The sequence below is a fragment of the Sorex araneus genome, chromosome 3, assembly GCF_027595985.1.
Source record: "Sorex araneus isolate mSorAra2 chromosome 3, mSorAra2.pri, whole genome shotgun sequence".
Lineage (NCBI taxonomy): Eukaryota > Metazoa > Chordata > Mammalia > Eulipotyphla > Soricidae > Sorex > Sorex araneus.
The window spans coordinates 113,928,503-113,951,979 of record NC_073304.1 but is presented as its reverse complement, the minus strand read 5'-3'; the positions used below and the strand labels follow the sequence as shown (position 1 = coordinate 113,951,979).

The 23,477-nt window shown below is 51.8% G+C and overlaps 1 protein-coding gene across 21 annotated transcripts in view; it reads right to left on the bottom strand.

Annotated features, from left to right (window-relative positions):
* The window catches only part of KCNMA1 (potassium calcium-activated channel subfamily M alpha 1), a 767,652-nt gene that overhangs the window by 566,954 nt on the left and 177,221 nt on the right, over positions 1–23,477 (bottom strand). For all 21 annotated transcript variants that reach the window (XM_055131433.1, XM_055131423.1, XM_055131426.1 and 18 more), the window contains exon 2: positions 4,199–4,360. In XM_055131433.1, coding sequence (XP_054987408.1) covers positions 4,199–4,360 — 162 coding nt within the window. The remainder of the gene's footprint in view (positions 1–4,198; positions 4,361–23,477) is intronic.

Sequence of the window (23,477 nt, the reverse complement as noted above, 5' to 3'; positions counted from 1 at the left end):
AGGGAAGGGACCACCAAGTAAAATGTGGTTGGAGGACATGTGGGGGAAGGGTGAGGCGGGTGGAATACAGACTAGAGACTGAACACAATGGCCACTCAACACCTCTATTGCAAACCACAACACCTAATCAGAGAGAGAGAACAAGAGGGAATTCCCTGCCACAGTGGCAGGGTGGGGTGGGGGGAGACGGGTCTGGGGAGGGGGGGAGGGATGTTGGGTTTACGGGTGGTGGAGAATGGGCACTGGTGAAGGGATGGGTTATTGAACTTTGTATGGGGGAAGCATGAGCACAAAGATGTATGGATCTGTAACTGTACCCTCACGATGACTCTCTAATTAAAAATAAACTAATAATAAAAAAAAAAAAGTTCACCTGCCACTCTGAGGTGGAAACTCTAGGTGTTGACTCTATAAAGCACAGGTGGAAAGTGAGTCCATCTGTCGTATTTTACAGAAAGCCCAACAATGTTCTACCTAGTTGATCATATAAATAATTCACGCCCCGTGCTCTCATCCTCCTTCCTGGGGCCTCAAGATGTGGCTAACACACAAGAAAAGAAGCACTGACTGAGTGATGGCAAGAGAGATGGGAAGACCCCCAAAGAAGTTGAGGTTCAACCTGGGGCTTTAGCCACCAGGCAGGCTAAAACTCTCTGGGCCTGACCCTCAGCTTTGAAATGCTCCCCTGTGACAATGAGACTGAGGAGCAGAGGCCAGAGGCAGAAGCTAAGCACCTAAGTCACATGGAAAGGAAAATACATTAAAAATTGAAAAGGGAAATTCAACAGCAGGAGCCTAGTCTTGCTCCAGTCCCATTGTGGCAAGGATAAACGTTTGGACAGCTCAAGACAAACACAGCTTCAGATCAGGAGGGGCGGGGCACTGTTTCCTCCTGCACAGTAGGGCAGGGATGGGAAATCTGTTCCTTGCTCAGAACAAAGGCCATGCCTTCTCGTGAAGGAGGATGTGCTCTGGTGGGACTACCCGAGGCTGGTTTGGCCCTGAAAAGTCAGGAGCCATTTGGGCAGGACATTCTGAGACCTTCTAAACTCAGCCTGGGGTCAGGCAAGTCCCAGGCCTGGACAGACCTTGCTGGCTCATGCAAATGTTAAAAGAATCAGGCCCAAAAGCCTCCAAACCTCATTGGTTCAGAGATGGTAAAGTCAAAAATGTCATCACCCGGGTGACAGCTGGCTGTGACATGGAAAAGCAGCAGTGTTACCTGTCACTGGGAAGTAATGACAGGGACAGGCATCAGTGGGGGGTGGGGGACGGGTCTAGAGATGTAGAGGGATGAGCATAGTTCTACCGCTTCTGGTGGCATATTTTTTATATCAACCACTGCCCTAACCTCTGTGACTGAGTTTCCGCAACTGCAAGGTGGCGATGAATTCCTTGATAAGCTCCATGTCCGTGCTAGCTCGGCATGAAACCTTGCCACTCAGTAGCCAAGACAGGAAACTGAGACTCAGTACAGAGTGGGCCCTGGCCCGCTGAGTGGGCTACAGTGCACAAGGCATGAGAAAACCTCCAGGACCTCACTTAGAGTCACAGCGAGGTACAGCCTGGCGCACATGCCTGCAAGGTTCTAGTTCCACAACATCACAACCCATATCCACAGTCTGCTGCCAATGCCTGGAGTTATTTCCAGCCTCACCTTCCAGAGCTAAGGCAACATTCCTGGTGGCAGCATCTCTGGCTTTCACTCGCCCACCTGTGTTTCTCTTGGCTACTCTCCCCTCCAATCTCCTTCACCACAAAGTCCATTCAAACCCATTAGCTTGACACATGAAGGTTACAGGCCACCTCCAGCCCAGTTTCCACCTCTCTGGGTGCTTCTGATGCTGACGTCTATGCGTGCCACATCCATTCCCTACCCCTGCTTCCCTATCCCCATGGAACAATCCCTTTGCTTTGGCTTTCAAGTTCAAGATGACTGTTCGAAATTCAAGTCATAGGATTTTTCATTTTTAGATATTCTTGGCTTGACCTCCACACGACTCCTTATTTTTTATGTCTTCTCTTTCATGAGGAGTGTGTTTGGCTCACGCTGAAACCACAACTGCAACACCTGTCTCCCTGTGTTGGAACCAGACGTGGCCATCCCACTCACATACCACACAGTGCTGAGCCTCAGACCCTTCCTTAACAGACATTCTTCCAGTGATTCGCACCCATGGAACAATGGAACCAGGACCACCCCTTGCCTTCGGGGCCTAGAAAGAGACCCAGAGCCAGAGGCATGCTCAGTCACTCCTGGCTGATGCTGCTGAAGAGAATTTTAACTCCCAGCAAGGGCCACATATGTTGCTTTTATAGCAGCCACACTTTCTGCTCACCAGCAGCTGTCAGAGCATCAGCCTCTGCTTGGAGACCCAAACCCAGAACCAAACCCCATTAAGTTTCCCCTGCAGGTTCAACTAACAAACATGCACAAATGAGCGGTGGAGACTTGGCTGAAAGGTCGGGAGGGAGCCCAGGATGGTGGGTGCACACATCTGGCCTCCTTACTAGACACTCAGCACTGCCAGTGGCACTCTGGTCCCACCAGTGTATTTTTGTTCACGTCTCACCAGCTTCTATCCCCTCTATAAAGTTCCAAATCCAAATGTCCATTTGGCCACCGGTGGATATCAACCATGGCTTGCTGCCCATGTCTTAAGAAGCCTCCACTGACGGTGACCAGAACCCTGTCTTCCTAAGAGGCTTAGAGGGCATCGCCAAGCCTGATGTCCAAGAGGCTTGCTACTGTCACAATGAGATATTTGTCCCCAAAAGCTGTTCCACCCTGGACAAGAATTGGGTTCTGAAAGGAGATAAAGAAACATGTGTGATAATCTTTCAGTATCAGTACTGCAAAGTGTAATGCCCAAAAGGAGAGAGACAGAGACAGAGACAGAGACAGAGACAGAGAGAGGTGTCTGCCATAGAGGCAGGCTGGGGCAGGGAGTAGTAGGATGGAAACTGGGGGCATTGGTGGTGGGAAATGTACCCTAGTGAAGGAACAGGTGTTTGAACATTGTATGATTGAAACTCAATCATGAACAACTTTGTAACTGTGTATCTCATGGTGAGTCAATATAAAATAATTTTTTAAAAAGCTGTCCCCCAAAAAAGGATTCTGTGAGTGACATTATCACCACCTCCCTATGTTACCTATTCACTGAGTTTTTGCGAAGAAAAAAACCAAACAATAGTACTTGACAGCATTCCTGAATTATTCAGGGCCTCTCAGCTGTGTATATCCCCATTCATTTCATGTTCATTTTGACCAGTCATATCAGAGCAGTTTCCAGAATCATCATAAATTATGTGGGAGGCAACATTTTTCTCAAGGAAAAGAATCCTAACCCAGAGCAAACCCAAGAAAGCCAAGGGCAGGGCCATCCCGGGAAAAGCACCCACCTCAAGGACGACAGCCTGCCCAAGGTGCCAGTCTCACGCCTGTCTGCCCAGAGCTCTGCCAGGCTGTGCACAGAGAGGCCAGGTTTCTCATCCCTCAGGCAGAGACAGCAGGTCCCACACACAGTCCTTGCCAAAGAACCACGAGCTCCGCGGGCATGTCAATGAAACCCAGAGAGTTTGTGGGAGATGGACAGGGCAGGGTGAGCTCCGGGTATGACAGGTCTCAGAAACAGCCTCCACAAGAAGAAGGTGCCACAACATGGCTCTGAGCCTGGGTCAGGCTCAGAACCACCAGCACAGCTGCGGATTCCTAAAAGGGGTGAGGTCATACAGGCCAGGAGGTCAGAAAACTGTACAAACACACACACACTCACACACACACACACACACACACACACACCGCTAATATTCTGGTGGGAATCGGCCTCCACAGATTTGATGAGCACACGGTGCCTTTTCCTCCTCTCTCCTCCCAGATAACTGAGTCGTGTGTGTGTGTGTGTGTGTGTGTGTGTGTGTGTGTGTGTGTACACTTGCACTCATAGCTGTTCTGTGAACAGAGGAAGTGCTCTGCATCTTGCCCAGCAGACACTTCCTGCCTGCACACTGACCCACACCTCTGGGCTGAGATGCCCACGAGGAACCCGCCTCCTCTCCATGACCAGAGGGAGCCGCATGGTGTGAACGCCTCCCAACAGCCAGGCAGACAAGCCAACACTCCATGACCCCTATAAGCTGCACATCTGTGGACAGACACTGGCCTCCCTGTGGGAGGATGGAGCTGGGCACTCACCAGGACTCTGCCGGTCAGCGTCTGGGCAGATATCATCACGCCCGCCCAGTCCTTCACCGAGGTCATCCAGCCAACCTCGGCTGCCACTGCCTCCTCTTTCTCGTCCGCTGGCTTGAGTGTGCCATCCGCCTGGCTTGAGCCATTGTTGATCTTCTGGGCCTCCTGGCAACAGAAAGAGCAAGGTTTGGACGTGGGGATCAATAGCACTTAAAAGCACAATTTCCCCCACGGGGCCAGAGAGACAGTACAGCGGGGAGGGCACCTGCTCTGCATGCAACTGGCCCAGGATCAATCCCCAGCATCCCAGATGGTCCCCCAAGCACCACCAGGAGTGATTCCTGAGTGCAGAGCCAGAAATGACCCCTGAACATTGCCAAGTATGGCCCAAAACAAATAAACTAACAAACAAACCCCCACAGTCTATCCCTAAGGGATCCCAGACTTAAAAACGTCCCACTGGGATTACAGGGGTGAGAGTGAGGGTTGGCTTTGCTGACGTTGCCTCTTTGAGTATTTTAAATTCCCACATCCCCAACTCCCATCTTGAGCTGCAGTGATAAAACAGTAAAGCGAACATGGCCGACTCCTGGTTCGATTGCCAGCACTACACAGGATCCACCAATCCCTGCCAGGAGGGATCCCTAAGCCCAGAGTCAGGAGGAAGTCCTGAGAATTGCCAGATGTGGCCCCCAAACCAAAGTATACTAACAATAATAATAATGATAATACGTGAAATACTGTATGACCCAGGTATCCCACTGCTCACTGCCAGTAATTCTAAAGAACACGAAAACAGTGGTTTGAAGAGGTACATTTATTCATGATTCATAAAAGCCAAGAGTTGCACAATTCCAGCATTCTTGGTGTGCGAATGAAGTGATGTAGGGCTGAGAGGTAGCATGGAGGTCACGGGAGGATTCTCTACAGATGCGGGGCCCAAGTTCAATTCAATAACTTCATGACCCAAACTCCACACACGACCAGGTGCAGCCCTGGTGATCCCAGAACCAGAGGGCCCAAGCAGCACTGAGCCCTCCGCCCCTCGTTGAATCACCAGTCCTGCAAGCCAAATCTCATCTTCATTGGGCCCCAGACCTCCTGAGCACTACTTGGGAACACCCTCCCCCTATTCTGGAGGCTCAGTGAAATATGTCTGATGAAGAAAGACAAATAGTTCCCCACCCCCAGTTCCTTTAAGGAAACCTCCATGTCCCCAGTATATATGATTCAAAAGGCCTGGTGGGCCCTGGCTGCAGATAGGGGACTGGTCAACCAGATCATTCCCTCCCGCCTGGAAATAGCAATGGGGCTGGGGTGGTCATGTGATCAGTGGCAATCTGACACGACTCCGGGAGGGCCTTTTCCTAGAAAGCACAGAAAAGGGAGCCCAGCCCTAAGAATGAAGCCATCACACAGGGAAATGGGAGTGACAGGGCACTGGTGGCATCATTTGAATGCCTGGATCCAGCTGTGCCTGAAACCCACACCAGACCTTTGCAGTTATAATTAATGATCAATCCACCTTGGTGGCTTGAAATATGCTACCGGGAACAAGGCTGACCTCATCAGACAACCACATGGGGTTCTAAAATGTACATTTTTGCACACAATGTACTTCCGACTGAAATAATTTTTCCCCACAGAGGATCACAGCTTCCTCACCACCATTAAGACTTTGCCCAAATTTCACCTTTTCAATGAAGACCTCCCCCTCTACGCCTAAACAGCAGCTCTGCCTTCCAACAGCATTGCCTTTCCATCTTATTTTTTCTTCTTTGTGCTTGAAAACTCTTAAACACTCTGTAATTCACTTACTTATTTCATTGACAGTCTGCTTCTCCTCAGGCTGTATCCCAAGTGCCTCACAGAGTACCCCAGGTAGGGGTGGGTCGATAAACAAGAATACATTCATCAGGAGGGACTGTGGCCCGCAGTGATGACAGAACCTGGACCGGACATGGCCGTATAAATCACAGACAGACAGACAACCCTGAATTTCAGACAAACAACACTGGGGGGTGGGGAGGATGTGACTAAATCCTGAATAGTGCACAGGGCATATTCAATACTAAAAATTATTTGTAAACAATCTCAACACTTCCTGTCACTGGACCCCCTCCTCAAATTCCCAGTGAAATTATGTGTACAAATACAGATGTTTTCAAAGATACCAGCAAATTATGGTCATGGCTTCAAGTTCTAGAATTAATGTCCCAAGCAAGCAGGCACGGGGCCTGGTCATGACTGGAAACATGAAAGACAGAAAAGCAGGGGGGGGGGATGACTTCTTTGTCTGCAGGGAGTGGAATGGGGCAGGAAGGGGACACTGAGTCAGTCGATCTCTTGGAAGCCTCTACGCTAGTTGGAACCTGCTCTCAGGCCCAGTTCTCTCACTCCAGTCTGCTCCTCTGGCCACACCAGCCACCAGCCACGTCAGAGCTAGCTCCTGCTTGATTTCTAAGTGACCCCAGACCTGCTGGGCTTATGTCAGCTCAAGTAGAGCCCAGGGAGAGAACCCGGTAGGGTGGGGATATTTGGGGGCTGCCCGCTGACATCTATGGAGAATGCCCCCACGTCCCACTGCAGCCTAAGGCCGATCGTTAGTCTGTGAGGATCCCAGGCTCAGTGTCACTGCCAAAGGCCCAGAAGCCACTGGGGGGCAGCCGTGGCCATTTGGAAGCTGGAGACTCAGTTCTGCACTCCTTGTGGAACTTCTCCCAGTGGCGGGGGCCAACAGTCCACCAGGCTGTGATTAAAGTGCCCGACAGCACACACTTCCACTCACCCAAAGAGCCCCGGCACCCTCTGCTACCCCGGAGCCTTGGACACACCTGCAGTGATTCCCTCAAACTTGGGGGACATCGGGACTACCTGCAGGGCTCCCACACCAGGGTCTGGGCCCCACCATGAACACACACGTCTAACAGCCTCCCCTAAGCTCCAACAACTGACCCTGAGTCTCCATCCTCCGCTCCAATGAGCACTTGACCAATCCTGCCCTGATGGGAAATGACACTGCATCAAAGTCCGCGTCAAAGTCTCCACTCTCCCTGCCCTCGGCTCACCATGGACCACCCCGCCCATCTGGCTCCAAAGTGGAGAACGTGGGGTGTGGCCTGGCAGGCAAGAGCTCTCGGCACAGAAGGGTGTTTTCTTAACTGCAGCCCGGGGGTGGGGTCCAGCGCTCTGCTCCCGGGCTGCCAGGCTTCACAGCCACCACCGCAGGGCCTGGCAGAGCAATCTGCACGGAAAGAACCAGAGGTAGGGAGGCCCCACGGCTTTAATGCATCAATAATTCAGAGCACATGAGGTATAAGGCAGATAATGCTCTTGCCAGCCCTCTTACCTATTGTTTTACAAGGCATTCATTATTCTAATTACTTTATGATCGGCAAGGAAAAACAGACTAACGGGAGATAATGCCCCTGTTATTATTTGCTTACACTGGATGTTGTGGGCTTAATTACCACGTGTAGGAGGCAGGACAGGGAGTGGTCCCAGCCTCTGGGATCCATCTTACTCTCATCAACGCCATCAGGAAATAATATTGAACAAAGACAACGTGAGCCCAGGACCAGTGGGAGGGCTTTCTGAAGACAGAGAACTACGGAAGTTCCGATTCAGCTTTCCTCGTCTTGGATGAGAGGCTCTAGTCACGCAAAGCCTCTTCTCCTCAGAGGGAGGAGCCCACCTCAGAACCAGCAGAGGTGGACTGCCCGAGGCAGGTCCTTCAACACCCAGGTCCTCACATGGCGGCTCATGCAGGGCAGCGCCCTGTGTCCCCTCTGGATGTTTAGACGGCCGCATGGTGCCAAGTGGCTGGCCTTGCTGCTCTGCCCTGACACTTGTGGGGACAGGTCTGGGAGGATTCTAGTGCTCCCCGCAGCTCCAAATCCGTCAGGGGCTGAGAGACATCACAGCCATAGCGACACCAGCTCCTCGTGGCCAACCTGAGAATCTGTGCTGACAGAACATTCCAGAGCCCCTCCTATGCCCTGTCTCTCCAGGCTGGCTGCTCCTTCCACCTGCCCGCCATAGGCACAAGGCCTTTGTCACCTGAGCGACTGCTCACCTACGGCAAAGGACACATGCCCTGACCACTGCCTCAATGTCCACCCTCAGGGAGATGCAAAACCCACCCTCAGCAACCTTCAAGCTATGTCTTCCTCAACACTGAGTGTGAGTCCAGGGGAAGCACAGGACACCTCTCACAGGAGGCTAGAGGAAGGAAGGAAGGAAGGAAGGAAGGAAGGAAGGAAGGAAGGAAGGAAGGAAGGAAGGAAGGAAGGAAGGAAGGAAGGAAGGAAGGAAGGGAGGGAGGGAGGGAGGGAGGGAGGGAGGGAGGGAGGGAGGGAGGGAGGGAGGGGAAAGGGAAGGGAAGGGAAGGGGAGGGGAGGGGAGGGGAGGGGAGGGGAGGGGAGGGAAGGGGAGGGAAGGGAAGGGAAGGGAAGGGGAGGGAAGGGAAGGGAAGGGAAGGGAAGGGAAGGGAAGGGAAGGGAAGGGAAGGGAAGAAGGGGGGAGGGAAGGGGAGGGGAGGGGAGGGGAGAGGAGGGAGGGAAGGGAATGGAAGGGAAGGGAAGGGAAGGGAAGAGAAGGGAAGGGAAGGGAAGAAGGGGGGAGGGGAGGGGAGGGGAGGGGAGGGGAGGGGAGGGGAGGGGAGGGAAGGGAAGGGAAGGGAAGGGGAGGGGAGGGGAGGGAAGGGGAGGGAAGGGAAGGGAAGGGGAGGGGAGGGAAGGGAAGGGGAGGGGAGGGAAGGGGAGGGGAGGGAAGGGGAGGGGAGGGAAGGGGAGGGGAGGGAAGGGAAGGGGAGGGGAGGGAAGGGAAGGGGAGGGGAGGGGAGGGAAGGGGAGGGTAAGGGAGGGGAGGGGAGGGGAGGGAGGGGAGGGAGGGGAGGGGAGGGAAGGAAAGAAGGGGGGAGGGGAGGGGAGGGGAGGGGAGGGGAAGGGAGACAGACACACTATCTGGAATTGCTACTGATAACACAAGCTTCCACTCTATGAACAGGGCCTCCTTGGGGCACAGAGGGGCAGTGAGGGACTCTAGCACCCTGCTCTTCAAAGCCCAGTGCTGTGTGTTCTGTCCCCCAAGGGCTAGCCAAGCAGACCCCTGGAATCAAAGCATCTCTGCATTGCACAGAGCAGGTGGCACCTTCTCGGGTTCTAAGTGACATTGGAGTGAGGGGCTGATTATTTAAAGCGACAGAGCAAAACTCCTGGTTCTGTTTTAGCTTTGCAAAGATGCTGTTTCATGGCAGGGACTGTGGCACTCTGTGGCCTGCTTCCTGGGACCCAGCAGTCTGAACTTGAGCCCGCAGAAACGCGTGGGGTGTCCCACCTGCTCCCTCTGCCACAGCCCTGCACAGGCTGCCCTGCTGTGGCCCGCTGCTGCCACGCCCTGCATGGTGGCCCGGCATGGACTCACCCACAGAATCCTCAGCAGGGGGATTAGGCCACTACCTAAGGCAGCTCAGGCAAAGCATAACTGGGCACCACCAACTGGTATTTTCATGGGGGATCTCTGGCTCCACTGGGGGTCAGACCCCCCAGCAATCTCCAGTCCTGGAGACTCCAAGTCAGGTGGCACCACACCAGTGTACCCAGCAGTGGTTCTCTGCTAATGACAGGGGTGACAACGTGTGGGAAGGGGGCTCCATGTCCACAATTCAGACACGAAGGACTGCTTGCAAAGAATCCAGACAGAGGCAGCTGCGTGGGGCGTAAGTGACAGTACAGAAGAGGGGTTTTGCCTTTCATGCGGCTGACCCAGGTTCGATCCTCAGCACCGCATATGGCCCCCCCAGGCCTGCCAGGATCCTTGAGTATAGAACCAGGAGTCGGCACCAAGCCCGGTGAGGCCCTAAACCAAACAAAGGCTGGTTGCTCGGGCATGCAGGGAAAGCATCGTGTTCAGTGGGCCTCATCAGGACCCTAAGCAGTTCTGCTATTTTGTGGCTGGCATAAGCCCCAGATCCTCCCTTCTTGGCCCCTCCAGCCCCCATTCTGTGAGTGGCTGACAACTCTTAAGAAGTTTTTGCTGGAGAAAAGGCGACAAAAAGAAAAAGTTGTCAGTGACATTTGGCAAGGGGCATCCATCCTTCTCTGTGTCCTTGTCCCAAAGTTGCAGGGGTCGGCGGCCACATGTAGGTTTGTGTCACTCTGAAGCAGAGTGACCTGAGCTGGCTGTCCCTCCTGACCCAGGTGCTGGTCTGGGAGCCTGACAGGTCCTTTCCAGCTCCTCCGGGGCCACACTCCAAGTGGCTCCCCAAGCCACTACAGACCAAGGGGTGTGTAGGGCCTCCGGAAACTCTTGATGCCCTGTGTACCCACAAGCCATGTTCTCTACTTGGCGGTTTTACACCATCTTATTTAATCCTCCCAACAAGCCTGCAAGCAAGGTCGGAATGTTACGAGGCTCAGAGAGATTGGGTAATTTCCAAGATCACTCATCTCCTAAGTGGCTGAGCTGAAATTTAAATCCAGTCTATTTTGAGACTAAAGAACATTTTTATTCTACTCCTTGGTGCCTTGGGATAGGCAAAATGTAAAGGAGGCGATGAGATCTCCTTTAAAACGCTGTTCATTACTACTGAAATAATTACCTACACCCCATAACTTCTCACGAACAATGTTTTGTAACAAGACATCTAAATCTGGCTGTGATTGCCAAGTGTGCATTGGGAGGGTCCAATGCAGGGAACAGAATGACATTAGATGGCAGCCCCTACAGAATGGGTTCACGAATGGCCATATTTGAGCCTCCTCCCCAACTCTCACTACCGGTGCATCCAAGGCAAGACACCACATTTGCCAAACAGTAATCTCCTCTTCCTTCAACAAGCTCGTTAGCAAAATGAGAAAGCAGAAGTTATGTTCCTAAGTTCACTTTCGAGGCCAACACAGGGACTTGGAACCATCTGGCAGAGACCTCAATGTCAATGTGTCTGCCAGAGCAGCCTGGGCAGTGTCCAGCCTGGCCCACTCACCTGCAATGACATGGCCACTGAGCTGTCCCTGGACCTGCTCAGAAAGGAAAACCAGCTCTGGGGTGCACCAACACAGTTTTTCCCAGTTGAGGACTAGTGGACAATGACAGCTGGCAAGTCCGAGAAAGAACAAGAGGGTTAGTGAGAACAGGGGTGCTGTGACTTCCAGAATCTCCTCCAAAGCTGCTCAGAACACCATCACCCCACTTAAAAGACGAGCAGCCAAGTATCTCTGGAGGCCGAGGGATAGCACTGAGGGCACTACAGTGCCCCAGGCACTCAAAGGCACCCCTTGAAGGATGAAGAAGCTGGGTTTCACACCAAAGCAAGACAGCTTGATTCTTAGTCCCAAGCGAGCACTCCAACGCCACAGGGGGAAAAAGAATGGTTTTGTTTAAAAGCAGCAATGAAGCTCAGTCACAGAAGTGAGCACTGCTCGCCTCCCTTCGGGAATGGGGGACTCCAGGTCACAGGCAGACAGAGACCCCGCCTGTTGTCAGTGCAGAAGCCCCATACGGAGCCAAGAGCTGACACGGAGGTGCAGAAGCTGGTTCAGAGTCAGAGCAGCTCCACACGCCCTCTCCAAGACGGTGCAGCCCCCGATGGCCAGCACTCCACGTGCCCTGCCCCTGTTAGTCTCCTCACAGCTTTTGTGTTCCTCTCCAGCATGGGATAGATGGCAAGGGAGAGGCAGGGACAGACAGATGGCACGCCAAGCCAGCCTTTCCCAGGCACCCCCACTCTCTGGCTGGCCCAGGCCAGTTTCCATGACTCGAGGCTTACGGTGGGCACGAGCGTCTGCGGTGCCATTACTCCCACCGCTCTGTTTTCAAACACAAGCCCCAACTCCCAGGCCAAATCAAATGACCTGGGCTCCTTAGGGGCACTGGCTTTTCCAAGCCCATCAGCCAGAGAAAGATGAGTGTTACTGTTTACAAAAGGATCCGTTCTGCTCCAGGGAAGTTGCCACTGTGAGTCAGAACCAGCCGGTCTACACCTATAGACCTCGCCCAATGATCAACTTCCTACTTCTTCCCTGGCCACACTTGGATGAGGTCTGGCTTCTAGTCAAATGAGCTATTGCAACGAGGTCTGCCCTCTCCTCGCGCGTTGGGTGAGCTGAGCCCCACTCAGCAAACCAATACCTTAGCAAGCCTGATCTGGGAAATGAGAAAAGTGAGCCAGGAGTACTTAGGCCCCAACACTGCGTGACCCAAGCAGGCTGAGGACCCAGATCAGTCCTCCCGGCTCTAGAGAGTTGCAGTCTCCTTGGCTGTGCTTCACACTGCAGATCTCAGGCTCCAACATCATGGGGTTCCCCGAACCTCGTTTGGATCTAGATTTCCAGCACAGCCGACACATACAAGAGGGTCAGACCAACTGTTAATGTGAAACAATGATCCAGCAGCAGGAGAAAGGTGGGGTTCCAAGAGGGTGACTCTTCCCTTGGGGACCCGGTTGAGCACGAGGAAGGGCAAGTGTCCCAGCCCTGCAAAGCCTCAGCACTTAGCCTGGCCCCCCCAGCCCCCATCAGTCTCCACCCCTTGCTTGGGACCCCTCCCATCTCAGCCGTCAGGAGAGGCTCCGTGGCTGTGAGAACCTTCTTTCTCCAGGAAGGTTCTTCCAAAACTATATCAGGTTTCCTCCTACCCCAGCCTGTGAGCGGGGGACTCTTTTGCCTAACATGGTTGAGGAATGTCTTAGAAACTGGTGTGATTCAATCTGGCCTGAGACGAAGTTTTCCACCCAGACACAGCACAGCAAGTGTCTGGAGTGGCAGCTCGCTACCTCCAGATGTACCCGCACCCATTCCCTGTCTCCAGACCTCCGTCGAGAGGACATTCCCCACAGAGAGGAAGGCCCGTCTAGAGCAGTGGACAATAACAGTGAGCTAAAAGGCCTTGCGCATGCACTCACATTTCCCAGGGTGCCCGTCTGCAGCACGCCCTCCCTCCCCAGCTCTCTGAATTTGCAGGCCTACTTCAGTGCTTCTAGTATAAATAAGGAAGGGCTACTGGGGGTCGTGTCACAAGAGGAATCTGAAAAGGCACAACACCCTTCTCCCAGAAAGATGGAGAGAACCTTGCCAGGCCTCTGATGCGCACACTTTCCCCTGGCATCCGTCTGGGCGTGCCTCCTTCTACAAACACAGAAGAGGACCCAAAACAACAGTATGCAGTTCACAAAAATGTCTACAACCCGAATCCCACATCTACTATTGACCTGCTGTTATTTCTACCACAATTCTCATCTAAGAACCCATTATTTCCTCTGCATAACGTGCCCATGAACACACACACACACACACACACACACACACACACACACACACTTTCACCATTCATGTTCAATCTGCCATGCTGCAGGGCAGCAGCACACCACCAGGGTACCAGGTGGGCACCTGGATGAATTAGCTTCTTTGTAGGCTCACAAGTTTCACGATGAGCCTCTAACAAAAATGCCAAGAAGTGGGGGTGAGAGGTCAGATGCTTGCCTTGCAAGAGGCCACCCTCAGTTTGATCCCTAGCACCACCAGGAGTGATCCCTGGGCACAGAGCCAAGAGAAAGGCCTTAGCACAGCTGGGCAGAGCCCAGCCTCCATCACCACCCCCACCACACAGAACTATTGCAAAGAGAGACAGGTCTGCACGTCAGGACAGAGCCCTGGGTCGTGGTCTGAGCTGGGCTCTACCTGCTCCCATTTTCCACATCAACTGCTTGTCCCATCCTAGGCAAGTGCAGATGCGGCCTCCTGTGTGGGCAGCTCAGAAGAGGCCAGGTGGTCTATCTGCCTTCTCCCTCTGCAGAAGTTAGGTGCAGGCATTGCTGGTCCTGCGCCTTGGCACTGACGCATTGAAGCCAGAGGCCAGCCAAGGACTCGCGGAGAAGCTGCTCCAGACCCCCACCATCTTCTCTTTTCTCGGCCCAGTGGGTGGTGACACAAATTTTCTCAGGATGCATCATCTTTGTTTACTTTTACGTTTTATATACTTTCTTGAGTTTGTTTCATTTTGCTATTTTTAAAAAGGCTTTAAAAATAAACCAGCCAAACAGTTCTTAAGGGACCCATCATCAAGACCCACTTTTATTATGTTCTGGCACAGGATGTGAAACTCAGGGAACTGGGGTTGGAGAGACAGTACAGCTGGTAAGGCTCCTGCCTTGCACCTGGGCTTGATCCCCGGCACCCCATATGGTCCCCCGAGCACCACCAGGAGTGATCTCTGAGCGCAGAGCCAGGAGTAAGCCCTGAGCACTGCCCGAGTGTGACCCAAAACAAATGAAAACAAATGAAAAACTCAGGGTACTAATAACTCTGGGCCTAGGACCAAGAACCCACAAGCCTCCTTATAATTTAATAGTCTTGGGGCACAGCCACAGATCAAACAGCAGCTGGAAGGGAAAAAACCGGACGCTAAAGGCAACGGTGATTAGAAATGATCACAGAACAATGGGGACAGGTCCCAAGGGGACTGGATACAAGGGTTGGCAATTGGTCCTGGTTGAGGACCAGGCTTTCAGAAAGCATGGGGGAAGGGCACGTGTTTCTGGCCCATACCTCCCTGGAGTGTCGTGAATGAGGCAGCCGGGATCAGGCCATCAGAGTATGTGTGCCCCTCCTCTGGCCCAGAGATCCACTCCTGAGAGTCACTCATGTGCCCAGCACAGCCTGGATCAAGAGAACGCACAAGAGAACGCACCTGGCCGAGTTTCCAGCTCCACTGCCCACCCCGCCCTTCTCTGCACATCTTCACAGCATGCCACACAAGCCCACCCCCATGCTTGAGTCAGCCACTGCTCCCTGCTTTTCCAAAATCCTACCTTCTTTACAAGATAGAATCTGAGAGTCACCTCTCCCAAGAAGTCTCTCCAGATCTCATGAATTAGTTTTGAGGTGTGTTTGCTGGACACTTTCCTCTGTTTGTTCCCTTAGAATATGATTTATACCTCTGGGAAGGGTTCTTATGACCTCTTCCCACATTCGAGCACTATAGATACCACATAATCATGCCCCCAGCTAACAGTCTTTAGGTCAGTAATGATATCTTACCAAATTCTCCTATTTTCCCATTTTATATGAGGAAAAAATCAGTAATATCTTATTCTATAGAAAAATGGATATCTAGTCTTCTGTCAAAATCAAGCATTGAGCCTAATGGATATGCTCACTCAATCTTCATGACTAAATCTTCATGAGCAATCAATCTTCATGACTAAATCAGAGTCCAAGGGAATATCTACCCAGCACCTAGAAAAGCAGGTTCTCTGGGTTGGCTGGGAGCCAGCAGGAGGGAGTACTGGCATCGGAGCAAGCCTGCACGTTTCAGACCCATTCACGTCTCTCCGTTTCCACCTTGGTGCCCATGCTGAATGCTAACTTCATAATCATCAGTGTAAGGTTGCCACATCCGCCCTCCACCCTCCACACTGAAGCCAGAGACACGTCACAAAGCGTGTCTCTTCCTGCATGCCTAAACTCTTCCATGACTCTCTGCCATTCGTTCCTGGAGTCAGGTTCTAAATCCTCAAACTCTTTTTGTATGCTCTGGCCTTGTCTGGGCTGTGGCCACTAAGGAGGCTCTTTCTTATAGTCCAGCTAGACTGGGCTTCTCACCATTCTTTCAACCAACGATCTTCCCCGATTCATAATTTTCACATATTGTTTCCTGCACTATAACACTCTTCTCTCCCCTGTTACTCTCTAGACTTTATGACGTTCCCTAAGGTCTGCAGAAAGCCTTCCCCAGCTCCCAGTCCTTGCAGTTCCATCTCTGTCGTCACCACCACCTGCAGCAAGGGATGCTCTGCTGTCATGTGGTCCTCATGCCTCTCCTCTGTCCCCTTGGGCTGCAAGTACTTGATCTCGATTCTCTGCTTCATGAGACGGGGCTCTGCAGCATCTCTACAGAGTCAGCTAGTAAATCTCAGGCTCTGTTGGTTGTATGGTTTCTATGGCAACTACTCAACTTGGTCATCTTGGAGCCAAAGTGGCCAAAGCAATAAGTACACAAGTGAGAGTAGTGTGTTTCACTGAAAGTTTATCTACAGGCACTAAAACTGGAATTTCATATAATTTTCACACTCAGGGCAATCCCTTTCATGATCTTTTACTTTGTGTTTTTTTTAGCTGTTTGAAAAATGCAGAGACCACACTTTGCTTGCAGGCTGTAGAAAACCAGATGGCAGACCAGACTGGGTCTGAGGTCTATAGCTTGCCAACTTCTGCACAAAACTCTAAGTTGCACAGAGAGAGACATGAAGGCTTGCTCGTGGATCCATCTTCCCAGCGCCAGGCCTGACTCGTTTTTAGGAGGCGATTCGTGAAACCATGTTGAATGCATCAATGTGTGTTTGGGACCCTCACTTCCCAGGCAGCATTACAGAATGCCTGTCCAAAATGCTCCAACACACACACACACATTTTCTTCTTTTTTTCAGTGAAATCTAGAAGTATTTCCATTCCTGGAAATTTTTGACCTTCAGTGCACCCAGCATCATCAAAGCTCGGGATGCATTTAGAGGCAGGGTGGGGTGGTGGGGGATGGGGTGGGGTGGTGAGAGGGATACTGGGATCATTGGTGGAGGTAAATGGGCACTGGTGGAGGGATGGGTAAATGATCACTGTATGAGTAAAATGCAAACACAAAAGTTCATAAGTTTGTAACTGTACATCACAGTGATTCTCTAATAAAAAATTTAAGAAAAAAAAAAGAAAGAAACTTGTTGAACTTAGACTAAGATGTTACCTCCCAAACTCAATGGATCCTAAAACGTATCTACTTTGACCCAAGATTTCTACCAGCACTCACAGACAACCTGATGGAAGGTGGCTGAGTAAGGAACAAAGGCAAGACCTGGAAGGAACAGTTCTCAAACTTCATTTGCCACAGATTTACCTACAAGATGACCCAACAGAGACTTTGGGGCACTGTTTGTGAGAACCTCTCCCCAGTTCTACCTAATGCTGCTCATCTGAGGAACCTCCTCTGAGAAATACTGATGTGAACAAAATAAAGGAACTTCAAGGCCGCAGTCCTCCTCCAGGACTCCAGCATGCCCACTCCTACACATGGGGAAGAATCCTAGACCCCAGTCCCTCCCTTCCTCTAGGCCACGCCCCTGCCTCTCCTGAAGCACCAATACATGGCAATGTGCCTTCCCTTGGAAGTAGAGTCTTGGCTGATATCATGAGTCCTTTATTCTGCAAAAAAAGGGGCCAGGAGGACTCTTCCACGGATAGAGGTTTGCCACAAGTGGTTGGGGGGAGGGCGATTAGGATAAAGGGACCACTATGACAATGACAGTTGGAAATGATCACTATGGACAGGAACTGAGTGCTGAAAGGAGGTAAAGGAGGCGGGAAGGAAACTGTGACGTTGGTGGTAGGAAATGCACACTGGTTAAGGGAAGGCTGTTGGAACATTGTAAGAGTGAAACCCAATCAGGAACATCTCTGTAACTGTGCATCTCAGGTGATTAGATTAAAATTTTTGTTTAAGGACTGGAGTCCTCACAGAAGACAGGAGGGAGGCAACAGGGATGAGAGGGCCAGGAAGGCAGAGAGCCAGAGGAGAAGGGTGTGTGGCATCAGTGTGGCTGTGAGTCAAGGACACCAGAGACACAACAGCTAGGAGGCAAGATGGGTGTTTCCCAAGCATTTCCAGGGGACATGGCTGCACAACCTTCCTGAAGGAGGACCTCGGGGGCCCCAGATCTGAGGCTGCGTGAGGGGCAGCTCCCTTTTCCCCTGGGTATTTTCTGTCATCACAGACATGAGCTGTCATACCCATTGCCCTCACCAGCTTTTCTGAGATAAGACCAAAATGACCAGCCTTCACTGGGGCTTGCCACTGGCCAGGCACACTGCCATCACCCCTACAGCACGGTCTGGTGGGGTGGAGAGCTGACCTGGAGTCACACTGTGGAAGCTAAGTCATCTAAGTCAGGACACGTCTTGTTGGATTCCTGCCCCGAGGCTGGCTTGCTATTGTTGTTATTTGGACCACATGTAGTGTTGCTCAGAGACTACTCCTGCTTCTGTGCTCAGGGATCACCCCAGAGGGGCTCAAGGGACTACAGGTAGTGCCGGGGATCAAATCGAGTCAGGTTCATACAAGAAAAGTGCCCTACCCACTGTACTATCTCTCTGCTCCCTGAGTCTGGTTTTGGCAAGAGCATGTGATTTTCGTTTTTGTCTGAACAAGAAGTCAATGAATAAATAAAAGCATTTCAACTCTCCCCCACCATGACCAGTTAGTCTCCCCTATTTCTCATGGGGAGATACTATAAGGGGCCCCTGGTAGCCAAATGGAATTTCTTCTCCTCTGGTTCTGAGCTAGAAACGACATCTCTCATTAAGATGGAAATGGCTAAGCAGTAGATATTTTCACAGTCTGAGCACCCTGGTTTTAGTCATAAATTATAGCCCTTTCCTTTTGGAAAAATAAGGGGTATAATTTTTGTTCTTCAAAGAGGCAGACAGAGTTATGTGCCCAATACCTTCGGAAGGGGCCAAGAAGAGAATGTGGACCCAGCTCGTCACCATTGATGGACAGAAAGAGATAGCGGGGGGGGGGGGGGTGGGGACGCTATTCTCAAGAGCAGAGGCCACGGAATACAAACTTGCAGCAACCAAACATCTCCCTGTTCTCTCGGATCCCTGCCATCTCCGCAAATGTAATTGCTCACAGCAGTCAATGTAGACTGGATTCAGTATGGATGAAATCAGTGTAGACCGGAATCACTGTGGAACAATTCAGCTTTTGGGGGCAAGGTGGCGGCTCTGCTTTCTGCCTGAGCTTTTGAGAAGGAAAGAGCAGGTCCATGCCCCTAAGTTAGAATTCCCTCTCTCCCTCCTTCCAAGGTCAACTGCCCATCTCAGAGATCAGGATTCTGAAATGCCTACGGGCTTTCAGACCCGCTATAATCTGTATGGGAAATTAAGTCTCATCACACAGCTAATCAACCAAACAAAAAGACCAACACCCTCAAGATTTTTTATTTTTGCTTAGTTTTTGTTTGGGGGCCATATATGAGGCCATCTCCTGTGCAAACACGAAAAACACTTTGGTTTTCAAGCAGGAGTGTGAAACTCTGAGACCTCCAACCGGCACTAAGTAAGCCAGACAAACAAACAGCATGTCATTATAAATATGCCTGGATGGGGCTGGAGCAATAGCACAGCAGGGAGGACACTTGCCTTGCACGCAGTCAACCCAGGTTTGATCCCCAGCACCACATATGGTCCCCTGAATCCTACCAGGAGTGATTTCTGAGCACAGAGCCAGGATTAAGCCCTGCACACCACCAGATGTGGCACCAAAACAAAAACAAAGCAAAAAAATAATTTGAATGTACAGATGTCTTGTTTTGGGATTTCGGTCTTTTTGTTTGGTTGATTAGCTGTGTGTTGCGACTTAATTTCCCATCCAGACTACAGAGGGTCTGGAAGCCCTTAGACATTTCAGGATCCTGAGCTCTGGGATTAAAATAAGAAAGTGCTTTGCATGGGATTTTGTCAGGATCCTGCAAGATATTGCAAAATCTATGCAGTCCATTCCTACTAGCTCACTATGTGCTATGTACACATCTTAGCCCTGTGAGGTCTAACCCTTCTCACCTTACATCAACTAATTCTAAATCTCCCCCTCTGAGATGAGGGTCCAGAGGTACAGAGAGATCAGGGTCCAAGTTCCCACAGCCCGGCTGGCTGCAGAGTCCGTGGTCCCAAGGGCACCTCTGGGGTTGAGAGTGAAGGTTCACATTCACTCGCTCTCAGAAAGCCACTCTAGGGGTTGTCCAACACAATCCCATCTCTCCTTCAGGAGCTGAAGATCTCTCAAGGACACTGAGACAAGTGACCAAATTAATAAAGTAGAAGACACAATGGGGAAATAGTACAGCAGGGAGAGCATTTGTCTTGTAAAAGGTCAACCTGGGTTTAATCCCTGGCACTCCTCATGGTCCCCTGCACCTACAGGATTGATCCCCGAGCACAGAGCCAGGATAAGCCCTGAGTACTGTCAGGTATGGCCCAAAAACCAAAAAAGAGGAGGAAGGGGAGGAGGGGGAGAATGAAGAGGAGGAAGAGGAGGAGGAAGAGGAGGAGGAGGAGGAGGAGGAGGGGGGAGAGGAGGAGACTAAGGCCTGAGTGATAGTACAGTAGGTAAGGTGCTTGCCTTGCATGTGACTGATGCAGGTTTGATTGCCTACACCACATATGGTCCCTTGAGCCAGCAGTGATCCCTGAGCACCACAAGCTGTGCTCCCCACCCCAGAAAAAGATCAGAGAGGAAGGCACAGTGTGGCAGAGGCCTGCTTAAGTGCCAAAAGACAAGCTTTGTGAGACAGGCTAACTTCAGGGAAGTTGAAGGATTTCTGCCTAGCTTGAAAGTTAGGTCTCGAGTTGACAGATGTGCCCAGCCTGGCTCAGTCTGAATCAGGGCCCCCTTGTTCTTTCTCACAACAGCCCATTCAATTTCCTTCGTCAGACTCTGCAGCTTTCACTCCACAGCTATTTGTGGACTTATTTGTTTGATCTTGGTCTCCCTCCATGGACGCTGACGCCAGGAGGCAAGGCCATGAGCAACTGTGCCAACCACCACATGGGAGAGATCTGCTCAATGATGCAGTAAATAAGCAGGTAGGCTGCAGAGTCCATGGGTGCTTCTGAAAGGAGAGAAAATTCTGTGTCAAGACACCAAGACACATTCCAGGTCTACCCCCAGAATAATCTGCCTGGGTCCACCACCTGTGGGCATCTTCTCACAACCTCAAATCCCACTCCCAGATTTCTCCAGAACTCAGGTCTGAGGGCCTCCCCAGTTGAGAGCCCACTTTATGGAGGGCAGCACCTTTATCTTGTCTACAGAGATCATGGGAGACCAGGGGTCCAAGTCAATTCCTGCACAAGGCACATGGCCAAGGGTCCACCTGCTTCGCTCTCCTCTTCTTCCCATCAGAGCACCGCAGTTTTGACCTCTGGAAGCCTGGGACCCCAGTGGGTCCCCGTGATGGGGATGAGTGAGCAGTGCTCCCAGCTGTGGCCACGTGGCCGGGCTTCTGCTGAGCACCCAGCTGAGACCCTTAGTTGCCGGTTGTTGGGCCGGATGACTAAGAGCCCTAATGATTCCAGCGTCTTTTGAGATCCTTCCGCCAGAGGCAGGAGGGCGTTTAAAAATGCATGGCTCTCTGCGGGGCTACACGTCCTGTTAAGAACCCACTTTAACCACAGCACTTCAAACACGGGCTTGTGCCTGTCATAAGCTCCCTGCGTGGCCTTCAGCTGCTGGGTGACCAGCAAACTGAGTCACCCTGGAGACCGACTTTGGGCTTCAACACAGACCCAGCATGCTTTCAGACTTTTCCTCTACATGTGGGGAGGACCCCCTCCAGGGACCAGGAGAGGACCTAAGTGACCACCTCTTCAGAGGAAAGACAGTGGTAGGCCAAGGACAGGAAGGATATCACAGGTTCAAGAGCACAAGCGTCAGAGCCCAACAAACATGTGCCCGGAAGTGGCTGGGGCCCTTCTGAAGCCCTCCTCTCCCTCCTGTTCATAACAGGCATCAGGATGCAGCTCTAATGCACGTGGCACGCCTGTGGCAATGGGGCCGTGTGGCGATATGTGAATGATGAACCAAGAGTCATGCTGATGATGGTGACACAAACTAGGAAGGGGGACTTTCAAGGCCAGCTCCCGTCTCGTGCTGGGAAAGCTACCTGATGTCTGACACGGTTGCTGGACATAGTCCAACATGTGTGAATCCATGTGTCTGGCATTATTCTGTGCAGTCTCAGTCCTCATGACCACCTTAGACAGTATTACTATTATTGTGCCCATTGGACTGATGAGGAGATTGAGGCCCAAAGGGTAAGGGCTTTTCCTCTGGAGCCCTACAGGTCAAGAATGAAGCCCAGGGATCTGCTGGGAGTCCTGGCGACAGGCACTGCCAGGCTGTCACTGCTGCACGCACTGCTCTTGCCTCCTCTGGTCTTGCCAGGTAGGGCCAGGCTCTCTGAGCAGGAAATCATGAGCCTTAAGGACCCACAGCAGCATCTTCTCGAAGACATCTGAAGTCCCCAAAGTCCTAAGAGGCCAGCTCCGGAGGGCCCAGCCAGCCCTTTGCCCACTCTGCTGTGCCCTCTGCCTTCTCCGCCAATCTGCCTGCAGAGATGCTGTCAGAGTGCCCGCGCACACCCAGCTTCCTCCAGGGCTGTGCTTTTAAACATCTGGGCTGCCCCCGAAGAGAGAAACACGTTTTACACTGAAACCCTGCACACAAAGTAAGGCATCGCAACACAGCACTCAGGAAACAATATCTAGCCTGGCTACAGGAAAAGTGCTTCCCTTTCTTTTTTCTCTCTCTGAGCATTGGTTGCAACTGGCTAAATTGATTTTATAATCCATGTATGAGTTTCATCACAATTTGAATGCTTTTCTCTTAGGGGAGCTCCTTCTGAATACGCAGCACAAGCAGAAATGTGAGGCAGTGCAAAACCTTTCCCCCAGAGAAGAGCTGGGCGGCTCCTGCAATATTCTCCCGACTACTGTGTGTGAGCATCTCTGGGGGGACGCCAGACCCTCCTGCAGGGCAGGAGTCTGACCGCAGCCCCGAGGCCCTACAACAGGGGTCAGTTGGGACACAGATTGGACCCAGTGTCCCAGGAGAGGCAGAAAATGAATACAGCTTCAGAGTCCAGGGAAAATGAGCCCAGAGACCAGCTGAACAACACCCTGACTTGTGTGCAATGGATTGTGTTTTCCTGCTCCTCGGCCTTGGTTCCACACCTGGGCGGGGAGTGATTAGACCTCACATCCTCCCACTCGAAAGGAGACTGTGAAGCTTTGCTGCCAAAGGCATACAGCAAAGTGTCAAGTCTCAAGAGTGAATTGGTGCCCACTGGCCTGGTGGGAGTGGGGTAGATATTTTTGCTTCCTCCTCTTTTTTTGTTTGTATGGGGTTGTTTCTTGGTGGGGGGGGGCACACACCCAGCAGTGCTCCATGGTTTCTCTTGAGCTCTGCACTCAGAAATCACATCTGAAAGGCTCAGTGACCATATAGGATGCTGGGGATTGAACCCGGGTCGGCAGCGTGCAAGGCAAGCACCCTACCTGCCATCGTATCTCTCTGGCCCCTAGCTGCCCCCTCTTTTGTCTGACCCCAAACCTTACAAGAGCCAGAATTCCTGTCCCTCTCTGTGTCTCCATCTCCTTGCGTATAGATTCTTCAACCCTCCAAAGGAAGAGCAAGAACCCCCCTACCATTAACCTCAAAACGCTTGAGCCAATTAAGC